Here is a 26,541-nt window from a genome sequence, read left to right as displayed (position 1 = left end):
TGTCTGTCTACATGTTTAGTCGTATCTTGATACTTCAAAGCACAAGTCAGATGAAATTCGACATGGAATCCTTCGTAAGTACCACTATAGCACCATCCAAAGCCATGGTTGTAGAAATGCTCACAACTAAATGTAGGAATCTGTGTCAATTCAACGAGACCCTCCTCATTATACACGTCGGAATATATCTCTTTGGGTGATGTCTAAGCTAACTCTTCCACCGCCTTCTCAAGATGAGCAACATTTAAGGGATAAGCCAGGACTCCATAGGTATAGATTGTACGTTCGGCTTCATCTCTCACAGTTTTTCCATCTGGACCAATCACAATAAAGGATCTGTCTCTAGGACCAAAAATCTGCTCGAGATGCCAACTTGTTTTATCTCCAAATGGAAGAAACTGATGCGTCTGCCCACCTCCAAAAGGTAACTACACAACCATTCTTCGAGAAATACTTGAGGGCCATGTGTTAGGATTTGTTGCTATTGTTTGTCCTTGTTGCCTCTCAGGTACCCTCGAAATAGAACTTTTAACAAGGTTGTCACATCCAAACTCCGTTTTTCCCGATGTTTCAGGATGGTTTAACAACTCTAACTCTTCCACTTCCCCTGCAACACTAACATGATTCCTTTGGCAATTTTCAGATGCTCTTTCGCTGCTCTCTTGATCGAGAGAGATGACAATGATACAGGGTTCCCTGTAGCAGTTTGAAATATTGATGTTGTCTTACTAATGTTTTGAGGTACATATCCACTATGTGGTTCCAGTACCTCTAAAGTGCAATCTTCACTAGAACTGGACTTCACTTTCTGTGATTATATTGCATCTAAAGGAGGAACCCTAGACGAGGATGATACTGCCAGGTCATTTTCTGCAGCATCATCACGCACTTTGATGGCTTTACCAATTGCTTGGGGTTCATGCTTGCCATGTGATTCCTGTGCTCCTAAATTAGTAACTTTGCAAACAATAGATTGTGTTCTCGTGATGGAAGATGAAGTTGAAACAATCACAGGATTTCCTGCAACAATTGTTGTTGTCTCATTCTTCATATGAGTTCTACATGTCTTACGTAGCCCTTGCCCACTCTCACATGAAGCTTCAAGGATGGTCAGAGGTGACACTTCCTCCAACACTTCCTTTAGATGCGTTGTATTCTCTAAGCTTGCAGGAAAATTGGAATTTTCAAATGATTGCAGTGTGGTCATTTTAGATTGATTAGAATTAGAGTGCTCCCCTTCTGCAGGCACATTGGAATTTTCAAATGATTGCAGTGTGGTCATTTTAGATTAATTAGAATTAGAGTGCTCCCCTTCTTCACTTTCAACATCAACTTCATTTGGATCATCATCTTGATCTTTATTCGTTTCTTCACTGTTGTTATCATCTTCCTTATTATCAATTTCCTTTTGACATGCTTTAACTTCTGCAAATGATTTTTCTAAATGCTGAAATGCTTCTTGAATTTTACTAAATTGCTCAGTTCATTTAGGATGTAAACATAATGGCATATTGTGCGGTGAACTATGTTAAAAGGGTCGCATGATTATATTGTGTGCCATGGCTCTGATACCATTCAAGCAACAAAACCAGTAGCTTGTTGGCTTTAATGTAAAAATACACAAGAGGTATTTTGTAATAATAATTTATTATATATATAAATGTACAAGTGATGTTCCATTTTACAATGAGGGCCTACTTTATATACCTAAGCAAGTGTCCCTTTATGTTCGGTCATGTCTTTTGGCGACACACCTTTTCACTAAACTAATCATTAATTAATCATTGTTTTAATGTAGTGTTATTATCTATATTTACATTATTTATATCTATTTTTTATTCATAACACCATTTCAGGATTGCTTTACTTTCATTTTTTGAAGCATTCTACTTTTGTTTTGAGCAAATATATCTTTCATTCCTGTTGAGCAATTTATCTTAAGGCACTGGTTTCATGGTTTTAATATGTTAATGATTTTTATTGCTCATATCATATTTTGCTCATAATTCTTAAAAGTAATCCACTTTCACTTTAACATCTCTCCTAGAACCTCACATTTCTTCTATCTTAGTTTTCCATATTAAGGACCATCCCCCATAGCTAACCTAGTAGATGGGTTAAACGGAGAGAGAGGGGATTTAGTGTGATAGCCCCTTCTCTTCGTTCCCTGCCACCAACCATACCTTGTAGGGTTGAAGGCTTTTCTCACTAACTTGTAGGTAGGTGTAGACGGCAGGGTTAACACGGCCCTCAAGAACTCTAGCCAAAGTCACCAATAAAGCCAGACTCGTAACAGAGATGACATAACAGTTTTGATCTAGTTGATACGTGTAAATTCGGCACCCTTCTATGTTGTTGATCACACAGCCTGTCATTCTTGTTGGACGCACATAGGTTCGCACTCAATCTCTTTATGCAACAAGAATTTTCCCCACGCAATTATGGTTGTTGTCGTTAGATAATCGTAGGCTTCGAGCATCTTTAGCTGACTGCGCAGCCCTGGAATTGGCGTTATAACTGCTACAAATTACTGGGGGAATTCCCAATCTTCACATCCAACAATTTACACTCCTTTAGTCGCCAATCCTGATCGGGTATAGTCAACATTCAGAAACATCGCTCACCATCACCAGTTAACTCATACAATATGCAGGTTGTTGTTTATTTGCTCAACTAGAGCATTGCTCCAGCCCGTCATTGTCAGCCTAATCATTGGGATCTTACGGTCCGTATAATTTCAACTTCGTTTGACTGGGACTTAGTCAAAACGCTTTGTCATGCGCTCAAACTAGAAAACTCAGTGTATGTCAGGTATCTAATTGGCCCCCTAACACTGACCAAATCTTTGTGCTCAAGTGTGTCTCTTGGCTTAGATCGCTCACTCACTGATTTCTCATCGAAGAGCGAACAATAAAATTTGACCTTCATGATTCTACGGTATGCTGAAATTGAATTAAAGTGCTATGCACCCACATCACAATGATCCGCTACCAAAATCCCAAGTGTACTATCATTCTGACAACAATAGCAATTAGTGCGCACAACTGATCTTTGCATGTATAAGTTCACGAACCCGGTCCATACAAACTCCACGTATGCTGATTATGATTCGACCACCAACAATTTGAATATGAATGGCTCTTACAAATAATTGAAGGGGCAAGCCAACGAGATGCAGCAATTCGTTACCCACTACGTAATTAGCCCCGGTCAACAATTGACATGACCCTCTGTTCTTACGTTACACGTCGTCCTTCACACCAATGCACAAAATTGGCTCCACTTCTCCAACAAGAAAGGCACATATCACACTGTTTCGTTTGTATGTCACCAGGGGTCTATTCCTGATTCCTGCGTGCATAGGTAGCTTGATACCATACTCCATTCGGAGAGCAAAAAGCGTTCCCAAAATTTCCAATCGCATTCTTTAGACAAGTGTGTATATCAAAATTTAACCTGATTCTAGCATACAATAGCTTCGTAATTGGAGATCAACTCGATCTTGTACAGTGATCCACGATCTCGGTACTGCTGAGACTGATGGAAATCTAGTCCTGATGATGCTCTTGTCTTTGGAAACACACATTTACAATCTCCGGCAAGCAGAATTTAGCACCTTCAAAAAACCTCGAACAATATGCAATTGAAATTGAAACCCTCCAGACTGGCAAAAAGACTTAGCTCTGATACCACTATAGTATTCCAAATGCAAAAATTTGGGGTTTTCTTGAAATTTCAACTCGGAAATAATTCAGATAAAATTTCCACTCATAATCAGAAGATTGCCATGTAAAATTTAACAACATAGAACTGCAAATAATAATAATGAGCAGAAGGAAATCTCATCTTTATTTATAATATATAAATTGGGGTTTTACATGCCAAAACAGCTGATATAGCTGAAATAGAATTGGCCTAAAGATTCTGCTCCAATGTTGACCTGGCCCTTCACCAAAACTGAAATGAACTGCCATTGCTAAGCTCTTTTGTGAATTCTGGATGAATTCACCAACGGGAGATGGGTGCTCGCCCAATCTCTCTAAATCACCCAAGGGTTTCGGTCCTAGGTTATTGCTGAAATAGAGAATCGGGTTCTCAAACCTCTCCACAAGAAAAAAACACAAATCCAAGATGTCCTCTAATGGCCTCCTCCTCCTCTTTTATAGATCTGATGGACCCCTCTAGAACCTCCTATTTTATTATTATTTTAATCATGGAACACTTTTCCCTCTTTTATTTCAATTAAAATATTATTTTAATGCAGGAAAAGGGTAAATTGGCCACCATGTCTCCTCAGGTCACTGAAACTCATACCTAACCATCCCATCATGTAGACCTTCTCGTTTTGGCTCCAACGAGCTATTACACTAAGGTGTTTTGTCGCGTATTTCTCCTAGAAAGCCACCATAAGCATAATTAATTGAGTCGGACCCAATAATAACTTTGTTTTCTGAAAGTTGTCGGAATGCGTAAGAACGAAAGGCAAACTGTGTGGATATGGAATATACCAAACAAATGCCATCGGACCTCATAGAAACTCTTCAAAACCCCTCCAAAAGCCCCTGGGCCCACTGATGACATCAACCTGCACCTGTGACCTGTTTGCCCCCAACTATGAAATTCCATCCTAACCATGTCATAAGGAACACCAGAAAAAGGAACATTACATTCCCTCATGTTAAATTCTAGGTATGTTCTATGCTTAGAGCAATTTATTTAAAATTTTCACAGTGAGCTCAATATCTTTTCCAGATTAGCAATCACATCAGCATTAAAGTAAACTGCAGATAGAACATAAATATAAATCGTTGAAGACAAGCCAAGACAAGAGGACACAAGATGTGGTGCTAGCCAGGGACAAACCCCAATATGGGGAAAGCCTTGATCAATTCTTATTATATGTTCTTCAATAGTTCAGCACAAAGAGAGAGAGAGATCATACATTTACAACAGAAGTCAACACTTTGACTTATCTAGATAAGAGCATAGATCATCTCTAACAAGATGATACATGAGACCAGTTGAACACATGCAGCTTCAACTGATTCTCCAAGGTGACTCCTTCACCTATCGTTATGTTGCATCTCGTCATCATGTTGCACATGCTTGTTGTCCCATTGTGCCACTGTTGCACAATGTCATGGTTGTCCGTTGTGCCATTGTTGCACTATGTCATGACTGTCCCATTGTGCCACTGCTGCACTATGTCATGGTTGTCCCATTGTGCCACAGCTCCACCAAGCATCATATCCTTGTTGTCCCATTTGTCATGCTGCACAATGTCATTGTTGTCCTATTTGTTAGCATGTTATTGCACTGTCCCATCATTGTTATTGCGCTGTCCTATCATGCTGTTGTCCCACAGTTGTTGTTGTCCCAACATGTTGTTGTCCCATTGTTGTTGTTGTACCATGTTGTGTCCCAATTGCAGCACCATGTGCTTGCTGCACGTTGTTGTTGTTGTCCCATTGTAACCTACAGCAACCCAACAACCTTAAACACTGTTGTTCTAAGTCTGCTTTCACTGTTGTTTATATTGTGACTGGTTAGGGCATCTGGTCATGCTGCAACAACCCTTAACCATCCACCAAAACAGCTCTTAATCTCTGCGGTCCTACTAAGGAAGAGTCCTCCACATACGTGCTGTTGTTCTGGGCACAAATCTAGCCCAAAACCTCTCCACGATGTCCCTGTTTTGAAGTGGTTAGGCCTGCGGCCTACCATAGTCCTTGTTGTCACCTACAGCCCATTCAAAACAAACTTCCCTTACCTTTTCACTGCACCAATCAGACCTGCGTTCACCCTTCTTCAACTCAGCCTCCCAGCTCAGCGCCTCGGTGCTCTAACAGCAGCTCGGTTAGCCCTAAAACAGACCTTAACTCCTTTGTTGCCTTGGCCTCTTCTTGCTGCGGCTTATCCTCCTTCACGTTGCACTAGGGCATCCTTAGGACTGCAGTTAGGGCTTCTTTAGGTCAGCATTAGGGCAGCGTAGAGGTTCCTTCCATGGCTTCGTTGGCCTGTCTTCTTTGCTGCGGCTAGGGCAACCTCCTTTCCTCCAACATCTAGGGCTTCTTCCTCCTAGATTTCTCTCACACTAAAACCCAAGACAAGTGGAGAGAAATCAAGAGAGAAGTGTGTGTGAAATGACTCTCAAGTCATCTCTTTTTATACTAAAACATTGAGCACATGTGGGTGTTGTTTAGTTGTTGGCCGACCTTGACGAATTGTGTTATAACACAAATAAATTCATAACTCCATGAATACTTATTGGAATCGGATGATCTTTAGATCAATCCTACACCTCTCAATGAGAGGGATCCAAGAAAAATATCAGTTGCCATAGATAAGATGACCCACATGGAGTTTGGCCCTAGTTACCAATTTTAACACATCATGATTGTTATCTTCTACAAACTGAAAAGAGCTAAGTGTATGATGTTATCTCAGTCATAGTAAAGGTCTTTCACTTCTTCCTTCTTTGACCTCTTCTTTTTTGGTTATTCTACATCTTCGGTGACATGGGCTTCATTTCATTCCTTTCCCTTCTTGTTGTCCTTCTTGAGCTTAGGACAATTTCTTTTGAAATGCCCATATTCATTACATTCATAGCATTGAATCTTAGATATGTCAATTTTCTTTTTAAATCTTTTTTGAGACTTCCCTTTCTACCTTGCCATAGCTGCATACGCATGAGTTTGTTCACTTGATCCAACATAATTCTTTGCCTTCAATCTAGTTTCTTCAATTTTGCATAATGAACATAGATCATTGAATGGGGTCATTTCCTTCTTTCGATAGATACTAGATACAAAGTTGCCCCATTCATCAGATAGTGCCTTGAGCACAATGGTGGTAATTTCTCAATCAGACATTACTTCTCCAAGCTCTAGTAGTTGATCTCTTATTTGAGATACCCCCATGAGGTATGAGGCTACCCCTTCTTCCTTTCATACCTTCATTTTGTATAGTTTGGTCCTTAACGATATAATTTCTCCTGCAATACTTACGAAGAACAATTCCACCAAATTTTCATAGATTTCTTTCGATGTCTTCAACTTTGCCACATAAGGAATGAGAGAACCCTTGATTGACTCAGTAAGGATTCTTTGAGCTCTTACTTGTCCTTTCATATACTTCGATAGTACTTGAGATTGCTCTTGAGGAGGTTTGGTGATTGAGCCCGTGACATATTCACTAACTTCATTTTCTATGAGGATCAAATCTATTCTCTTCTTCCATGCAAGGTAATTCGATGTCCCAACAAGTTTGTTGTTCTCCTTGCAGAAAGAAGTCATTGTAGATTGAGACATAAAATATAGAATATTTGTCAAGTGAAGATGCTCCTTTGATGATGATATCTTCAACTCGATGCCTTCTTGATGATGTTGACTTCCACAACTCCTTTGACAATTGAAGATGCCTCCTCGATGATGATCGGTAGATGATCTTCTTCAAGGATGATTTATATGTGATCTTTTCTTTCAAGAGAAGGAGATTGCCTTGATTCCTTTGATGATGATGAAGTGCTTCTTCTTGCTTCCATTGGATGTAGAATGTGGAGACTTCTCAAGATGCTTCAAGTGTGTTAAGTCCTTCTTTCCTTGAGAAGTAGGGTCTTTGAGTTCTTTCCTTCAAGATGATGTGTAGACTAGTCCTTCTTGATGCACTTAGCTCTCCTTGATGATTTGACTTGATGCTCCTCTTATGCTTGTCCCTTATGTACCCTTCTTCAATTGTATGATCTTCAAGTTGCCTCTTCTTCTTCTTGTCACCATAACTCTAATACCATGTCGAGAAATCTAGGGTAGCTAGGTTAGGGTGATTTCTCTTACTTTGATAAATGCTTGTGATGTTCTTTAACATAACTTGATGTACTTTGTAGTTAGCTTCTTCTTTACTTGATTATTATAGTGTTCTTAACATCAAACGACTATCAGCCCATGAAGATCAATTACACAAAACGACACAAAATATAGGTTGCTAGCCAGGGCCAAAACCTCTCTTCTTGAGAAGAAAACCCACAAGAATTCTTCTCTTCTTATAGAATCTTCAAATGATGAATTCCAAGACCTAACACCCAAGTCAAAGGCCCCTCCAAGACCAAGTCAACCTCTCCTTTATCTACTTGTCCTTAACAAAGTCAACTCAAGTCAAACTGATTCAACACTTTAGATTTCAGCCTCTTCGAAATTTCAGATGTTGCTTCAAAAATACAATTTTCGGCCTCTACTATTGAAACAATAACTCGCACGTGTGAGGAAAAGATGGATTTTTGCCTTCTCTCTCCTACATTTGGATTGCTTCTTTCTTCTTGTCAATTCGGCTTGCAAACTTAATACCTATGGCAACAAAATTCGGCTTACTTGGAGGTCTGAAATTTTTGTTTTGCTGCAGCACTTGATGCCCTAACTCTTCGCACGTGTGGGAGGATTTAACCAAAAACACTCCTCTAAAAACTTCAATCTTCCTTTTCTTCTTTCTCCTCTACTTTGCTTTCTTTCTTGTTCTTCTACGAGCTTCTTGGATGCCTTGGATGTCTCCTGATGAGGTTGAGTTCTTCCTTATATATAGGCTTCTTGTGGAGGTCGAATATCCCTTATGAGATCGACTTGTCTCTACTTGTAGAACGACTTGTTGATTGCTAGCCCGACTTGATCTTGGAGGGTCTTTATGACACAAATTGACTTACATTAATTCCTTTGACTTGATACATGATGCCCAATAGGGTATTTTACATATTACAATGACTCTTTGACTCCTAGACTTTATGACAAAGCCCTAGAAGCACTCAATGGGTGCTTCACCTTGTTGGAAATACTTAGAGGGGGGGTGAATCAGTATTCCTTTTCAATTGTTACTTTTACCAGTTAGATCACTTATAAATAGAACACAAAATGAACAATAAGAATAAATACTTTTATTAATCTCAATAAATCAAGTACAATATTTGTGTAGGGATCCAACCCTAAATGAAGACACCAATCTTCAATCTCCCAGGCTCCAACCTGTATTTTTCCAAGCACCGACTTGGACTTCCCAAGGCTCCAACCTTGTCACTTTGAGGCACCAACCTTTAGGGCTCTAACCCTATCTCTGGTACAGGCACCTACCTAGTCTCTTGAGGACTCCTATCCTCTACGTTTCCAACCCTATCTTCCAAGACACCAACCTTGTCTCTTTAAGGCTCAACCCTATCTTCCAAGGCACCAACCTTGTCTCTTTGAGGCTCCAATCCTTAGCTTTACTTTATCAAGATATGTTTGGGTATACTTAACGGCTCCCAATGTCTTCTTCAACAAGCCCTACCAATTTTCAGCTACGCCTTCACTTAGTCTCCACATCACATCATCAATGACAACATTGTTCTTCACATGAAGGTGTCACCACTGCTCTTCATGTTACCTAAACAAAACTTCTTCAAGGTCACCTCATGATGGCTTCAATGCATCATGGTCTTCAATGATCTCCACAAATCTTCAATATGTTGCTTCACAAAGTTCTCCAACTCTGCCCTATTCTGTTCTCAAGAGAAGACTTCAACAAACTCTATTTGTCCAATCCCAATAAATCAACACTTCGACCATGACAACTCGACCACGGCAACTACGACAACTTTGACCACAGCAACTACGGCAGCTTCGACCGTGGCAACTACGGTAGCTTCGACCACAGCAACTACGACAGCTTTGACCACAGCAACTACGGCAGCTTCGACCGCGGCAACTACGGTAGCTTTGACCACGGCAACTACAGTAGCTTCGACCAAGATTTTATGCCCAAACAAAATTATCCTTTTTTTCATCCTAAACAATAGTCTCCTCGTTCTCCTAGGTCTTTTGTCTTCTTATGTACTTCGTATCTCTGAATTCTTGCCCAAATTACTGATCAAAATGAAGTGTTTAGGAGTCTGTTTATAGAGATTTCGTTTATAATTGAAGGGACACGTTTATTTGAAGTGAGATCGACTTGTATGACTGAGTGTAGGTCGGCTCACTGCTAGGAATAATTTCCTTAACTTAAAAATTCAATATCTCACAAACTATTGGGAGTTTTGGGGCAAATAAAGGCTCATTAGAAAGAGGAAAAAATCCTCTTTAAGATGGTCTAGGATCCATTTTGAAAGGATGCCTCCAAGGTGTCCAAAATATTTTTTCTTTGTGACTATCCTTAAATTTTATGCATAAAAAGTTTGGGACAGCATGAGGAATGTTTGGGACAGCATGGCTTCTTCATTGTTATCAATGTCATCATAGGATCATAGAGTCATTATGTAGGAGTGCAACATCCATGTAGCATGATGCATGAACAATGTCATCATATACTAGTGCAGTCATAGTGCAGCATCATTAGGAGAACTCCAAAATAATCTTCCAACCATCAAATGATCTCCAACCATGTTATCAAGACCTCATCAAGTGCCATCATCAATTGTGGTCATTCATCAAGAATATGACATCATCAAATGTAGTCCTCCATATGTCATCAAGGGCTTCTAAATACTTGGCACTTGGCACTTCTTAAGACTTCTTCATTAGTGACTTGACATATTAATTGATGACATTCTTATCAAACAAGAGTTACGACATCATCATATGGAACCAGGCATCTATTGTCTTCAACCTTATCATCTCATTCTAGGGTTTCATGATATTCATTAGGCATATCAAGAATATTTGCCATCTCGGCCAATGTCATATTGACATCAATGACAACATTGATTAACAGACCTATTAATAAAATGACCTTGAGCATGAAACCCATGCTACAAAATAACAATAATAAATTTTATTTTTCTCTTTACATCAAATACATAAAATCATGATTACATGAGACATTATGTAGACCGAACCTAGTTATATTTTCCAACACTCAACACAAAAGATCTCCATCACCAAGTTGGCCCTGCGTGTGTGAAGTCAGCCCTGTGGAGGGCTATTTGACCCCATGAAAAGGCTATATATTGATGATGACTTCGACCTCTTTGGCATCCATCCATCACAAGTTTGATCTGCAACAAGAAGAAGAGAAAGACAAGTGCAAAGGTGAAGAAAAAGAGCAAAAGTTAAGGAGAAGAATAAATATGAGTTTTTGAGCCTCCTCTCTCTCACATATGTGAAGCTTTTGGGGTTACTATGCGAGTTGCAGGGCCGAGAATTGCAGGTCGAGTTGCAAACTTGTTCAAGAGGGTTGAAACCTTGACTGGATCAGATTTTGATAGAGTTGACTTTTGTTGACTTTGGGAGACTTTGACTCATTTGAAGGAGGATCTTTTGGAGGGCTGACTTGGTGATTGGAGAAGGTCTTGGTCTTGGTCTAGAGGTCTTGGATGTCTCATTTTGACTTGATTCTATAAGAAGAAGAAGAGTTTGACTGGGTTTTCCCCTAGGAGAGGGGTTTTGCCCTGGCCGAGAGCCTACATCTTGTGTCTTTTGTTCTTGTGATCTTCATACATTTATGATTTGGTAATTGCTTGATGAAAGAAGAAATAATAAAGAATTAAAGGCCAACACAAAATCACAAGTAATTATCAAGTAAAGAGGAATCAAAACCCTAATTTCTACCCAAATTGATTTCTCCACAAATTTGACTTTTCTGACACCTGGGTTTGTTTTGACCTGACTTGATCTAAACTAGGTATACCATCAATTTCCCATATCCTGCCAAGCTGCAACATCTCCACTACCCCATCCACGTCATCATGCACATGTGCTAGTTCTCTAACACCCTAAGGAATCTAAGGATTCTGAGACATGGGTTTTCTTCCTCTTCTTCTAGAGACGATTTGTGACGTAATGCATGCCTCATCTTGACCCTCTTATGCCACCTAGAAACCTATAGTACCTATTTGACCAATTGTAACCTGCCACTGCCCTCTGATTCGAAAAATTTTATGTGGCATGTCATCCTCTTATCAAGCTAAACAAAATGAGACCAAGTTGACTTTTTGACTTCTAGGACGACTTGCAACTGTAAATGTGAATTGCCTCGGTAAATGTGGAAATTCGTCTATGTGAACCTGCCATGTATGAGAATTGTCCAAAGGATATTGCACCAACGCAGAGGTCATACACAAACTCTATAGACACATAAGCATGTGATAGGACATAGGTGCACCTTTACTAGCCCATACACCGATGATCACCCCTACAAAGAGCAGACTCCTCTAGAACCACGAGTCCTCATATAAGACCATCCAAGGCCCTGAAATTCTATCTAGGTTGAAAGGAATCAAAGATTTAGATAAACCAAAAGAGATCAGCCATGGTCCAACCAAACAAGTCTACGACACGTAATACAAGGCCTTGCATGGTTGTTACAAGACTTTTGACTTGTGACCTTGGATTTACGATAGTAGTGAAATATGCTGCAAAAATCTCTATGACCCTACTGACATGAGGGGTAGCATGGACAAAAAGCACATGAGCTCGAAGAGTTTCCAGATTTAGCTAAGCACTGGTTTCTAGGCAGCTTTCTCATGCAGACCTGGGTGCACTCTTCTAGGCAGTGGGTAAGGTTAGGTTTGTAAAGATTTCAAGACCTGTATTGATTGATTTAAGTGTCTGAAACCCTCAAGAAGATTGAACTGGAGGGTTTCAAAACCTAAGAATCCTCTAGAGCACTCAAGTTTGGGAAAAGAGATCTCCTCCCAAATATATTTTCTTCACAACTGATCAAATGAGGCAGGCTTAAGAAGTTCATAAAATTCATTACCATGTAATAATATCATCGGGTGATGAAGTATGCAAAATGTGTAAATTAATTTCACAAATACCAATTTTGTGTTATAATATCAACTTGTTGAGACCAGAGAAGCAAATACCTTCATGTGTAAATTTCGAGTATTTTAGATAGAAGATGGTCATAGTGAGCACCAGTACTTACTACTGACAATGTTCACACTGTACATTGTTCTTGGTCTCATAAATAACAGACCTCGTTGATAACACATTACATTCATCTAATCCCCCTTTCCAATACTCTGTCTTGCTGTTATTATCCAGAAATAATGTTGATAGTCAAAAAAAGGTTATCTGTCCAGTAGTCGTATCAATTGAAGTGAGGTCCTCTTTATCCTTCTACGCCCTTTAGGTCAAGCATTCAAGTAGGATGTTGCTTATAGGTAGCATGCTAGTTGTGATAATAACTGCAATCAGGTCTCAGCACACTAGATACAGTAACCATAATGAAAATCCCTAAAACCTTTGTGGGATAACAAAGTTTAACGTAATTTTCACAAAAACATTGTTCATTGCCAAACTAAACAGCTCTTACTGCCCAAGCCTCCCCAAGGTCATTAGGTAAAGTTAGAAAAGGAGGAAAAAACACATATCCTTATTGATATCAAGCCTACAGGCACAAAGCTAAAGCCAAGAACAGACCTGGGAATACAGTGTTGCAGCTTGGCAAGTATCCACCATTATCAGCAGCTCCTTATATCTGCTCAAAACCAAATAACAAACAACCATTACAAGGAGAAAAGCATTAAAAGGTTTGCTTTATAGATAATAAAGAAATGATATATTTTAATCGCATCAACGAATAGAATTAACAAATTCTATTGGAATCAATTTGCATGTCTAACAGCCAACAATGCAATGATAAGGAAAGCCTGCAGACTCCAGAGTTGTTAACGAATTTTGTTATCATTTTAAACTGTAAGAACTCCTAACTACAATCATAAATGGTTGGTAATATCAGTTTACCTGCGTTTCTCTCGCATTTGTTCAATTGCGTCAGCTAGATCATGGCTCTGAATCTCTTCAGAATCCTGAAATTTGAGAAACTGGTCACCTCCGTGCCCTGTCATGTAAAGAAGAATGTGACTACCTTCATCACTTAAGAGGCGCTTTGAACGAGGAACCGCAGGATCATGTCGCCCAGTCAAAACACGCAAGAAATTCTCAACAGTCACCTCATAGCCTCTGTAATCTACCTGCAAGTGATAAAATGATATTAGACAAATGGATAGAATCATGAAATATAATTGAAAGCCTTGCCATGAAGAACAGATGAGAAGACAGAAAGATGCAATAATTGTAAATCTTATAACCTCTTAGCACTTCAGCTGCACTCAGTTAATTCTCATTTCTAAAAGACTGATTTTATCTTGGCAAGAAAGTTATAAATTAAATGAAAGACTAAAATCCAAGTTCAACAAAGATGCCATCCAATGGACTGCTGATATGCCATTAACAGGATCATACTTGCCTGCCATTATACTAGAATTAGGTCCTTAGTTTTCTCTGAAATTACTCAACAGGTTATAGAAGCTGGCATTAAATACTGTATCTAAACTAACTACCCTACTAGATAAATATATAAAAGACAAAATCATGTGTCATTCAGTAAAAAGTTAAAAACATAGCCAAACAAGATTGAATTAAAATCTAATCACAGGTGACTGTGCTAAAAGATGTGAAGTTAACACTGTTTCAGTCAATGTTGCACTAATAGTTATAGGGATAATTTCGGCGCGGGGGAAAAATCGTAAAAATCAGGAAAAAATCGGTAATAATTGGGAAAAAATCGTAACATACAAAAATATTCATTTTTTTCAATTTTTTTAATATCTAAACCATCTACAACATAAAATAAATACATTGACACATAAATATGATAAAAGAACTAATATATAAGATGTTTAATATCATTTCTAGTGCTACATCACACATAACAGTGAATCATGTCCTGAATAGTAAGTCCTGACTCCTGAGTCCCAACTCAGCCTCAAAATATCAACAAAAAATATAATAATGTATCTCATATCATGAGCCATAATGTCATATACAATGAAATGAACCAAATAACTAAAGTCTAATACTATTGATTTCCTTTGCCCCTCTAGATGTATGTCGGTGGAGTTGGCAGTAGACTCTACTGTGCTCTAGAAGTTGAAGAACTAGGAGCTACAGGAGGTAGACCACGTCTTCTACTGGTGACAAGGATAGCTTGGGTCACCTCCTCCTCCTCGTTAAAAAACAACAAAAAATTGCCACGATTTTTTGGATAAAAATCGCGATTTTTTCAAAAAAAGGCTATAAAAAAAACCACAATTTTATCGCCCGATTTTATCTTTGTTTTGAAAAAATCGCGATAAAACGATATTATCGCAATTATTTGGCAATTAGTGCAACACTGGTTTCAGTATTAACAGAATATTGCCCAGGCAGCAGCAATTAGTATATATCAATTATAATAAGTTCAGCTTCATTTCTCTTGTCTCTCTCAGCAGGATACAGATGCACCATAAATTAGACTTAAAGGCACCATAAATCAATGTCACATGGCTCGGGTTCGGGTTCGAATTCGACAATGATTAAGTTCGATTCGAATTTGAATTTTATGATAAGGTTCGAATGAGGTTCGCCATTAAATTCGAGTATATATATATATATATATATAATTTTCCTAAATTTAAAATATAACCCAATATAATATTTATACATTAAATTTTTAATGCTTATATTATATAATATAAATGAAATTGCCTTGTCCCCACACATATATATAAAACATAAAATTTTATTAAATTTAATATATAACTCATTATAATATTAAAAGATTATGTTTAATATATATGAAACAATATATAACAAATTATTTATAAAATTATCTTTCTATAAGATATTAAATTTAAAAGAAATTAAATTAAGTTAAATTTAATAAATAATTTATTATAATATTAATATATTATTTTTTTTAAATATATAAAACAATATGTACTTACAACAAATTATAAAACTACACTGATGTGATTCAAATTAAAAATAAATAAATAAATAAATTAAATTAAATTAAATTAAAGCTTATTCCCTAACCTACCGAAGCATCATTCCTCTGCGTAACCTATCAAAGTGTTATTCCTCTCTATGCGAGTGCAACTCCATCGATGGTTTCTTAGCATATATTATATGTAAAATCGTTGGCTCTCAGACGCGTGATGGCCCTCATATAGCATACGATTATCTTTGTGCACATTTTCATCGTGATGGTAAAATTTGAATATAAATTACCTTATGGAATGTCACAAAAACCATTGTCTATGCACTTAACGACCTACCAAAGTTACCCTTCATCTACACGCTTGACGACTCAAATCGAGTTAGTGGGGCAACTTGAATATAAATAATCGAAAGGAACTTCAAAATTAAAATATGGCAAACAGACCCAGTACCGTAAAATAATGCAAACGAAAAAGCGAACTTGAACCGAACATGATCGAACCTCATTCGAATTTGAAAATATTTTTGAGGTTCACCGAATTTCGAACCTAAAGGTTCAAATTCGGCGAACCCTGTGACATAGCCATAAATTATGACAATTCAGACCAAAATGATGCTCCTCAAATAGAATCTATGCAAAAGTGCAGTCAACCTATAATTCATGTAATAGTTCACAGTGATCCACCATAGAATTTCTTTAAAATAATTTAGACACGATGCTGATAGGTTTAATAGAGTTTAAAAAAGATTATAATGATTCAGAATTTGTCTTCACTCAATTTGAGTGGAAGACTATTCATCTAACTAAAAAACAACTCATTTTAATTTTATGAAGCGATGTGTAATATTGAAAAAAAAAAAGGAGGGATAACTTGTCTTGTTATCAAACAGGTTAATCACCTCAACATTATCACCATATAGATTAATTTGATGATTCTCGTTGTTAAAAACTTGAGCAGGATAACTATTTCTAGCATTGCAAGCCATATCATCTGCCAACATGAGTATTATCCTCTCATCAGGTATTCCCAGCCTTTTTACGGTCCTGTAAAATCAGAAATCGAAGCAAGAAACCTCATTAAAACATGTGAATAAATAAACAGTTCTCTACTAAATAGAATGTTTGTTTCAAGTTCCAACACCTACTGACAGGAGGAGAGAAGCCATGTTACCGATATAACGACAATGTATTGGCCATGTGCCGGTAGTTGAACCTGCAGAAAAATAACTTTGTTCTTTAAGCAGTTTGAATGCATACAGAATAATCTAGAACAACATGCATAAAACCTATGTGTGTGTATATATATATATATATCCAAGAATGTAAAATCAAAGCCAAGTGCATGGCAATTCCTTTTCTTTTCATAAATCATATACATTATCATAAAAGAGGTAGAAAAAGCTTTACAAAAGCACATCACCAACGTAAAACTTCATGAAATTTTAAAAAGTGAAAAAAAAATAAAGGTGATGTCTTTATGATGAGGTCGCAGTAAGTCATTTAGAGCACCACACTCTCCAAGTAGTCCTGAGGGTATATGGCACGACTGAAGCAATTTCACAGATATGGTCTGCATCCCTGCCAGTCAGGCATGGTTTCACAACTGCAGGGTATTGTTTCACAGATACATGGAGTTTTGTAGTTTGAGGGTTCGAATGCATCAGAAGAATATAGCTAATGAGATATAATTAATTGATCAATTAACTAATTAATGTATATACTGATTACATGGAGGACTTCTTCCATGATAAAAGGCAGTTAATTTTGTTAATTTTTGTAGCTTGGGAAGTACTCCCACAAATCATGGGTACTTGATTTGTGAGGAGGTGACCCAAAAAACCAAGGGTTGTGGGCAAAGTACCCAAGTCATGGATTCTAACCTTAAGTGAGTGGGAAAAGTAGGAAAATGTAACAAGGTTCAGTCTTCATAATTATCATTGTACTTATGTTATTGTATATTTCATGAAAAAAGAAAAAGAAAAAGAAAATTATTTTTCAAGCATCGGAATCATGCTCAAGTTGTTATTTAGGTCAGCCATGTTCTTCGTACTTTTAGGGTTCTTTGAGTCAAAAGAATATTTGTTATAAGTCAAACTATTGTACCGGAGTCAAGTCCTATTTGGAATTTTGAAAAGAAGTGAAAAAAGAATTTTATTTGATTCAAAAATGTCAATTTTGTCGCCACAAGACCATGTCGGCCCTGGAAAGGACCCATTCGACCTCCTGGATGTGTATATACTATAAATCAATGTTGCACAAAGCGGGGACGCTGAAGCGTCATTTCCCAAAAAAACTAGGAAATGAAGTGTCTCAGAAGCATCTACTTTATATATATATATATAGAGCATTTATATTTGGAAAAAAAAAATCGAAAATACCAACTTAGTTGTAGAAGACATAAAACATGCATAATTTTACATAAATCAAGATAGATATGGCATCCATGATTCCATTGTACATCAATGGTTAATTATTCAAGCATCAACCATCTAGATTCTAGCAATTACAAAGTACATCAAATTTTTAAGCATATCATAAAACATAAAACATTTAAAAGATAAAATCATCAAACATTCAAGTAACTCATCTAGCGAGTGAGAAACTGTCAACATGAGTCATGTCCAAAATTCAAATAATAATGTTTACAAAATAGACCTGTTGTCGCACAGAATGTCTAGGCACCACGACAACAGCTTAGATCGGGGCCTGTCACCCTAATCCCCAATCTCTCCATTTAAGTTGTCTCCCTATAGCAGGCTGGGGGGTAGACCTTATGGAAATGGAATGAAGGAGAACTAGTTGGGAACCAACTAGTTCGGGAGACACAGTGAAGCAACCAAGTACTTGATTAAAATTTAACAAGACTTATAGGATTTGATTAAATTTAAACAATTGATACTAGTGCCTTATGGAGTCAACGATCTTGCTAGGGAAATGAAGACCAAGTAATCGATTAGCAATTGCTGCTTAGATGAATGACTATCTTATATGAAATGCAGATTCTAAAACTAATGTAAGATACAAGAATCTTGGTTAATTTTAGTTTAAATGCTATCTAAGTTTTAATCATTCAATCCTTTATGTGTTGAGCCTGATTTCATAGTAATTGGCAGAGAGAAGATAAGGTGAAGCACACTAAAGTGTGATTAACGATACCTCTCCTGAAAATCTAACATACCCAGTGCCTCCGGCGCTACAGAGAGTTGTGGCTCAGACGACTACAAGGTCACCGTTTTAAGTACTATTAAAACCAGGCTTCTCAAGCAAAGGTTGATGGATATTTATGTTGACGTTTCTAAGTCTAACAGTTAGAAACCCTCCATGTACTTTCTGATTTATTCCTTCCTACTTGTTCTGATTAATTAACAAGTTATTTACCATGTAAATACGGAAAATAATCAACACATTACAGATCATCAACTGAAGGAAACATAAAAAAGCACACAAAAGACACTGTTATTTTTGGACTAATGTCCCTGGAAAAACCCAATGCGGGAAAATCGGTGCAGCTATCTGAGGGTTTGATTTATTAAGCAGTTTCAAAATACAATCTGGGTGCCAAATCCGGCTCACCCAACAGAGAAAAATCTCAACAGTAGTACCTCTCCTTCGGAGACAAATGCTCCAGCGGAAACCCCGAATAAACACTCTGTCAGCTCCTTAGCTCTAATTTTCCCCACGAAAAACCCCAGCGTCAGCCTCTAGGGACTGTGTCAGCCTCTTCTGCCCTCTGCGTCAGCTTTCCCGATAGTTCCGATTGTTCCCGGCAGTTCCGACTTCTACTCTCTACGTCAACTTTCTCGACAGTTCCGGCAGTTCCGATTGTTCCCCGCAGTTCCGGCTTTTGCCCTCTACGTCAGCTTTCCCAGTTGCTGCGTTGATCCTCCCGGCACTATCTCTGCCTCTCTGCTTCTGTATTCACTACCCCTCAGTTGCAACTCCAGATCACTCTCTCAACTTTCTCAGCAAACCCAGCCCTAGAAAGTCAAAATCTTGATCTCTTGGTGTATTCTCCAAGTGACCCTCAAGCCTCCCCTTATACTTTTCTCGTTGGTCCTTCAATGGCCGAGATTAAATCTCTAATCAATGGCTAAGATTAGATTTGGCTTGATTAATGAATTTTGGAACCTTCTAACCTAGTTTTATATTAATACCCATTAATATTTTATTTTTCCTAAGTTCAGACTTAGGAACTCCATTAAAAATATTAATTATTTTAATATCTCCCAAACCGGGTACAATCTGTTCAAACCATTTCTGGGTCTTGGAGATCTCATGTGTTTTAGCCTCTCCAACAATTTTCATGGCTAGAGCATATCTTATGCTACCCCAAATCAACACTCCCTCTTAGCGAGGACTATGCTCTAGTAATGCTCCACACTGAGTATCACTCTGATTTTACGGCACCGGTACCTGTGTTGATGCTAGGCCTCCCCGCCCAACATCCTCTGCACTGTTGCATCCTGTACTGTTGCCCATGGTCGTGCCACTGCCACTGTTGCATCTGTACGAAAGCTCCCTCTACATCCGTGCTGTTGCTGGTCCATGCTCCCAACAATGCATCTACACTGCATCCCCCTCTCATCATGTTGCATCGTGCTACTGCCACCTGCTACTGCACTGCAACTCAGTTACTGAGAAGTAACTCATCCACCCAACTACTGACATCCCTGTCAGGCTAGAAATACTCTCGATGTTGAAGCTCTCTCTGCCACTAACAAGTGCTCCCTCTACTGACCTTTGCGCTGCTGCAACAACTCCCGCATCTCGCATCGCTACAAACCTCCTTGTGCCATCATGCACTGTTGCAACACTCTTCGTGCCTCTCGCACTGTTGCACCTTGCTAGCCTCGCGCTTCTTGGGGACTCTTGCACTGTAGCACTCTCTGCCGCTTCATCCGCATCCGTCTCTACCGACATCCGCCAGCCTTGCTACCTTCTCTTCGGAGCTCCCATAGCAAGGTATAATCCAAGAGGTTGGATACCTCTAGGATCCTGCGCCTCATCGCATGTAGTCTTCCTAACTACAGCTCGATATCTCCCCACCTCTTCTCTAGAGGTACATGAGCACTCATGGCACACAGAACAAACAGGATCCTGGCCTTCTAGATGACAAAGTTGGATGCTCCTTCCAACCTGTCCTGATCCCTTAGTCTGTTCATTTCCATCTCTATGCTCTTCTTTTCGACTCCTCCAAGTCTCTACTTCCCTTTGGAAGTTCTCTCTTCGACTCCCTCTGAGTTGCTACTTCTCTTCTGGAAGTTCTCTGCTAGACTCCCTCTGAGTCTCGATTTGCCTCCTAGAAATCCGCCTGCCAACCGTTGAGTCTCACCTCTCCGATCTCCTATGCACCTACAACACTGATCCGGATTCCTTGGCAAGAAATTCGCCTCGGTAGCGACTCCCTCTACCTTGGTTTTGCCATGTTAAGTATTGTTCTGCCCACAGTACCCCACCAGCTTCGCTCTCGCAAACTGCCCATAGCTTCCTATGCCCCAGCAACTGAAAGACTAAGCCTCTAGGCTCTGCGCAATCCTGGCACTGGCAAAACAACTCCCTCAGTCAACTGCGTCAACCCTCCTGGTCTCTGCGTGGCTCTGCATGAGCCTCTTTTTGCCCTCTGCCTCTGTGTTGGCCTCTCTCTGACCCGGACTCATGACACAATCCCTCGGTGTCAACCCTTCTTCTGTCGCTTTCTGCAAGGATCAGCTTCTATCACTCGGGACAACTGATTCTGCTGCAAATGCTCTGCTTAGCTTATTCCTTCAACTCTCATGTGATCTGCAACCACGCTCTGATACCATGTTGAAGTTTCTAAGTCTAACAGTTAGAAACCCTCCATGTACTTTCTGATTTATTCCTTCCTACTTGTTCTGATTAATTAACAAGTTATTTACCATGTAAATACTGAAAATAAACACAAGTACATGCTCAACACATTACAGATCATCAACTGAAGCAAACATAAATAAGCACACAACTGACACCGTTATTTTTGGACTAATGTCCCTGGAAAAACCCAATGTGGGAAAACCAGTGCAACTATCTGAGGGTTTGATTTATTAAGCAGTTTCATAATACAATCTGGGTGACAAATCCGGCTCACCTAACAGAGAAAAATCTCGGCAGTAGTACCTCTCCTTCGGAGACAGATGCTTCGGCTGAAACCCCGGATAAACACTCTGGCAGCTCCTCAGCTCCAATCTGCCCCACGAAAAACCCCAGCGTCAGCCTCTAGGGACTGTGTCAGCCTCTTCTTCCCTCTGCGTCAGCCTTCCCGGCAGTTCCGGCAGTTCCCGACTATTCCATGCAGTTCCGGCTTTTGCCCTCTGCGTCAGCTTTCCCGACAGTTCCCAACAATTCCAGTTGTTCCCGACAATTCCAGCTTCTGCCCTCTACGTCAGCTTTCTCGGCTGCTGCGCTGATCCTCCCGACACTATCTCTGCCTCTCTGCTTCTGTATTCACTACCCCTCAGTTGCAACTCCAGATCACTCTCTCAACTTTCTCAGCAAACCCAGCCCTAGAAAGTCAAAATCTTGATCTCTTGGTGTATTCTCCAAGTGACCCTCAAGCCTCCTCTTATACTTTTCTCGTTGGTCCTTCAACGGCCGAGATTAAATCTCTAATCAATGGCTAAGACTAGATTTGGCTTGATCCATGAATTTTGGAACCTTCTAACCCAGTTTTATATTAATACCCATTAATATTTTATTTTTCCCTATGTTTCCAGGAAATGTGGGTGCGGGGACGGGGACGAGGACGAGGACGACATTTTTGGAAACAGGGTGCGTGGGTTCGTCGGGTAATATAATAATATTAAATTTTAATAATTATATTTTATAAATTATAAATTTATAATTAATAATATATATGAATTTGTATATTTTTTCAACTTTAAACAAGAAAACTTTGAGAATGCTGTGAGAAATTGACAGATTTTGATACTTAATTTAGCCATTGTCCAAAATAGCCCTTCGCCATTTAACAGCATCAGCTGATTACAGCTTATGGCTGGTCTCAATCCTACTTTCTATTTGACCGAAAATGTCTGAACCTGTATGTGTGCATTTACAGTTTATAATTTGATGGTTATTTGGCTCGGGAATGAATGTTTCATTCCAAATTGATTTACAAGAATCTGCAGGCTCAAATTACAGAGTAAGAGGTCTCTTTTCCAGTTCTGGTTTCGATGCCATATATTCTATGTTCTTGACATAAGTGACATATTTAGCTTTTAAATTGAGTTGTTACAATTGAATGTCCATCTGTATAGAGAAGGGAATTATTTATTATATGTTTTGCCAGCTCAATGTTACGTGTCGATGGAAAACATTGCAATTAAACTTGCTAATATGCTCCAAGGAGCCTTACAAATTAGATGGTGGCTACGTTCCGTTCCACAAAGCTCATCGTTGGAACAGAGAACACGGGTCTACAGGCCTGGATTTTTGGTTTTAAGTAATCACGAACACCTATGGCATTAGGGATATTGCAGTAGTGACTGCTAGTGGGCAATTGCGATCCACTTACAATGAAAGTGTAATGCAGCTTAATGTAGTTGAGCCCCTGTGGGTGTTCACTGTTCAAATGTGTAATATAAATTATAATGCACCTATATTTTTCACACGCGGGTCTTGTGAAACTTTTTCATGGAATAATAAAATTGAAAACAAAAACTTGTAAATACCACTGCCGTTGAAGCTGCTCTGTCCACTGCTGCTGAAGCTGCCCACTGCTGCTAAAGCTGCCCACTGCCTCCGGAAATCGTAAACGGGGACGGCTCAAGCCTCAACCAAATGGAAAAAACTTAAAAGTTAAATGAAATCAGTAATCAGTGATCACGGTGTTTGTTCTTCTGGTATGTCGCGGTGCTCTGCCGCCAAGAATAATCACGTATCACGGTATCAGTCTATCAGATATTTGCTTGTGTAAAGAGTTAAAGTCTTAAAGATTTAGGGTTTTTAAAGTTTTTTACCTTTGTTATAAGTTATTTTTTAAATTTCAATAATAAAAAAATTATTTGAAAATTAAATTTTTTTACCTTTGTTATAAGTTATTTTTTAAATTTCAATAATAAAAAAATTATTTGAAAATTAAATTTTTAATATAGTTTTTTTTATGAAGAACCCAAAGAACCCGAAGAACCCAAAGAACGCAACTCGAAGAACCCAAAGAACCCGAAGAACCCAAAGAACGCAACTCGAAGAACCCAAAGAACCTAAAGAACCCAACTCGAAGAACCCAAGAACCCGTTAAAGGAAAAGAACCCAAATATTTTTTTTGAAGAACCCGATTCTTCATGGAAGAACTCGGTTCTTCTGGGTTCGTCTGGGAAGAACCCGTACCCGAATCCGGTACTTGGGTGCGGGAACCCAGGACGGGTTCGAGAACCCCACCCCCGGGTGCAGGTACCCATGCAACACAAATTTTTCCTAAGTTCAGACTTAAGAACTCCATTAAAAATATTAATTATTTTAATATCTCCCAAACCGGGTACAATCTGTTCAAACCATTTCTAGGTCTTGGAAATCTCATGTGCTTTAGCCTCTTCACCAATTTTCATGGCTAGAGCACATCCGATGCTACCCCAAATCAACAATTTCTCTCTATCGACCAAGCTTATGCTTCGTAGTAAATTTTAGTTATGCAGAACTAACTTAACATGCAAATGCATGAGATGATGAGATGAAGTTAGACTCGAGGATCAGAAACAATTGTGCTGCAAAAGCCCTTAATCACCAAAATGAAATGTTCACTTTACTAGATGAAGACTTAAAAATAAACCCCTTAAGATATCACAATTGAACCACAAGCTTACTTCAAATCTTTTTGATACAATTATAGTTCAAAGAGAACAAAAAATTCTTTACAATTTAATATCAATGCCAACAAATGCTCAAAAAAAATACTCAGTTTAGGAAACAAAAAATGTGCAATTCATTACAATTCCATAACATAGTACTTTAATAATTACTCGACATATTCGCAAAATATTTAACATGCAATGAACATCAAATAATTCAAGCAATTAATATGACGATCAATCTCAATGGATGCAAAGTATTCTAGCAATTAAATTTCTAGAGATCTAAATACTTTAAAGAACCATGAAATTTAAATGCTAAACAATTCACAATCCTAGAATTAAAATGATTTGTCCTTAGTGACCCAAATCTAGGAAAATTGTCGCTTTCCTATAGTCAATCTTTAGATACAATTAAAAAATTAAGTGTGTTTGACCATGGAGAAGTTAAAATGTTTAATACCACAAAAGTTTTCTTTTAGATTTTACCCTTAACACCAAAAAGGAACAATTTAATTATTCCTTAGGAAAAATTCTTCGATGTGCTAAGTTTAATGAAGTAAGTTTAATGTGGCAAATGATTAATTAAGTTTCTTAATGTAACAAATGTAATCAAATCAAAAGGCTTTAATAAGTTAAATTTTTAATGGGCCAAAGGCCACATAAAAATTTAAATTTTTTAATGTGAAAACACAAAGTCCTCTTTTGATTTAATTTCTAGAAATATCAAAGTCACATTAAAATCAAATTTTTTTGAGTTTCTATTTAATTTGGAAAAAAGTCAAACAAAAAATTAAAAGGCAAACCCAAAAAAATCGAATTATTAAAAAAAAAAAATCTAACCCTAGGAAACTAAAACTGAAAATTTTTATAATTTGATTCAAACAAAATCAAAATATCATAAATCAAAACCAAAATGAAAAAAATAAAAAAAGGAAAACTCATAAAACAAATCAAAACTACAGAAACAAAAGAAAAAACCTAACACAAACTAAAAAAAAGGAAAAAAATGAATAACAAAAAAAATGAGAATCGAATGCTAAGTTTACTTGTAGGTTTGACGACGGCGGAGGACGTGTTGATTTGAAGTAGCATCGGAGGTGCTCTAGCCATGAAAAGTGATGGAGAGGCTATAGCACATGAGATCTCCAAGACCTAGAAATGGTTTGGGCAAATTCTAAACAGTTTGGGAGATATTAAAATAATTAATATTTTTAATGGAGTTCCTAAGTCTAAACTTAGGAAAAATAAAATATTAATGGGTATTAATATAAAACTGTGTTAGAAGGGTCCAAAAGTCATGGATCAAGCCAAATCTAATATTAGTTGTTGATTAGAGATTTAATCTCGGTCGTTGATGGACCAACAAGAAAAGTATAAGAGGAGGCTTGAGGGTCAGTTGGAGAACACACCGAGAGAGATCAAGAACTCGATTTTCTGGGGCAAGGTTTGCTAAGGAAATTGAGTAAGTGATCTGAGTTGCAGTTGAGGGGCAGCGAATACATAGCAGAGACACAGAGTCGGTACTGGGAGGATCAGCGCAGAAGTCAGGAGATGTTGACACAGAACCTAGAGGCAGCGCTGGGAGATTTTTCGTGGGACAGACTAGAGCTAGAGAACCGGATAGGGTGACGCAATCCCTATTAGAGTGACACAGAGCAGCAAAAGTTGCATTGTTGCTATGGGATCGTTCATCTGGTGATTTAGCCGGAATATCTGTCTCCAACTGAGAGGTACTACTACCGAGGGCATTCTCTGTTGGGTGAGCCATTTCTGGCACCCAGTTTGTATTCTGAAACTGCATAATAATAAAACCCTCTGAATAGTTGCATCGGTTTTCCCGCATTGGGTTTTTTTGGGGACATTAGTCCAAAAACAACGGTGTCACTTGTGTGCTTGTTGGCTTTCAGTTGATGATATGTATGTGTTGATATTGTACTTGTATTTATTTTCAGTATTTACATGGTAAATAATTTGTTAAGTAATTGAACAAGTAGGAAGAAATAAATCAGAT

The 26,541-nt window shown here is 38.3% G+C and overlaps 1 protein-coding gene across 1 annotated transcript in view; it reads right to left on the bottom strand.

Annotated features, from left to right (window-relative positions):
* The window catches only part of LOC149144492 (uncharacterized), a 219,237-nt gene that overhangs the window by 128,829 nt on the left and 63,867 nt on the right, over window positions 1-26,541 (bottom strand). Inside the window, exons 2-5 of the mRNA XM_089448782.1 lie at window positions 16,895-16,936; window positions 16,623-16,767; window positions 13,704-13,933; window positions 13,380-13,437 (exon numbers count right to left, since the gene is read on the bottom strand). Coding sequence (XP_089304908.1) covers window positions 13,380-13,437; window positions 13,704-13,933; window positions 16,623-16,767; window positions 16,895-16,936 — 475 coding nt within the window. The remainder of the gene's footprint in view (window positions 1-13,379; window positions 13,438-13,703; window positions 13,934-16,622; window positions 16,768-16,894; window positions 16,937-26,541) is intronic.

This window comes from Pinus tabuliformis, chromosome X, assembly GCF_031772625.1.
Source record: "Pinus tabuliformis cultivar Carrire ecotype Pingquan chromosome X, CPIR1, whole genome shotgun sequence".
In the NCBI taxonomy this organism is placed as follows: Eukaryota; Viridiplantae; Streptophyta; class Pinopsida; order Pinales; family Pinaceae; genus Pinus; species Pinus tabuliformis.
Note: the sequence above shows the minus strand (reverse complement) of the source record. Positions and strands in the feature narration are given on the sequence as shown.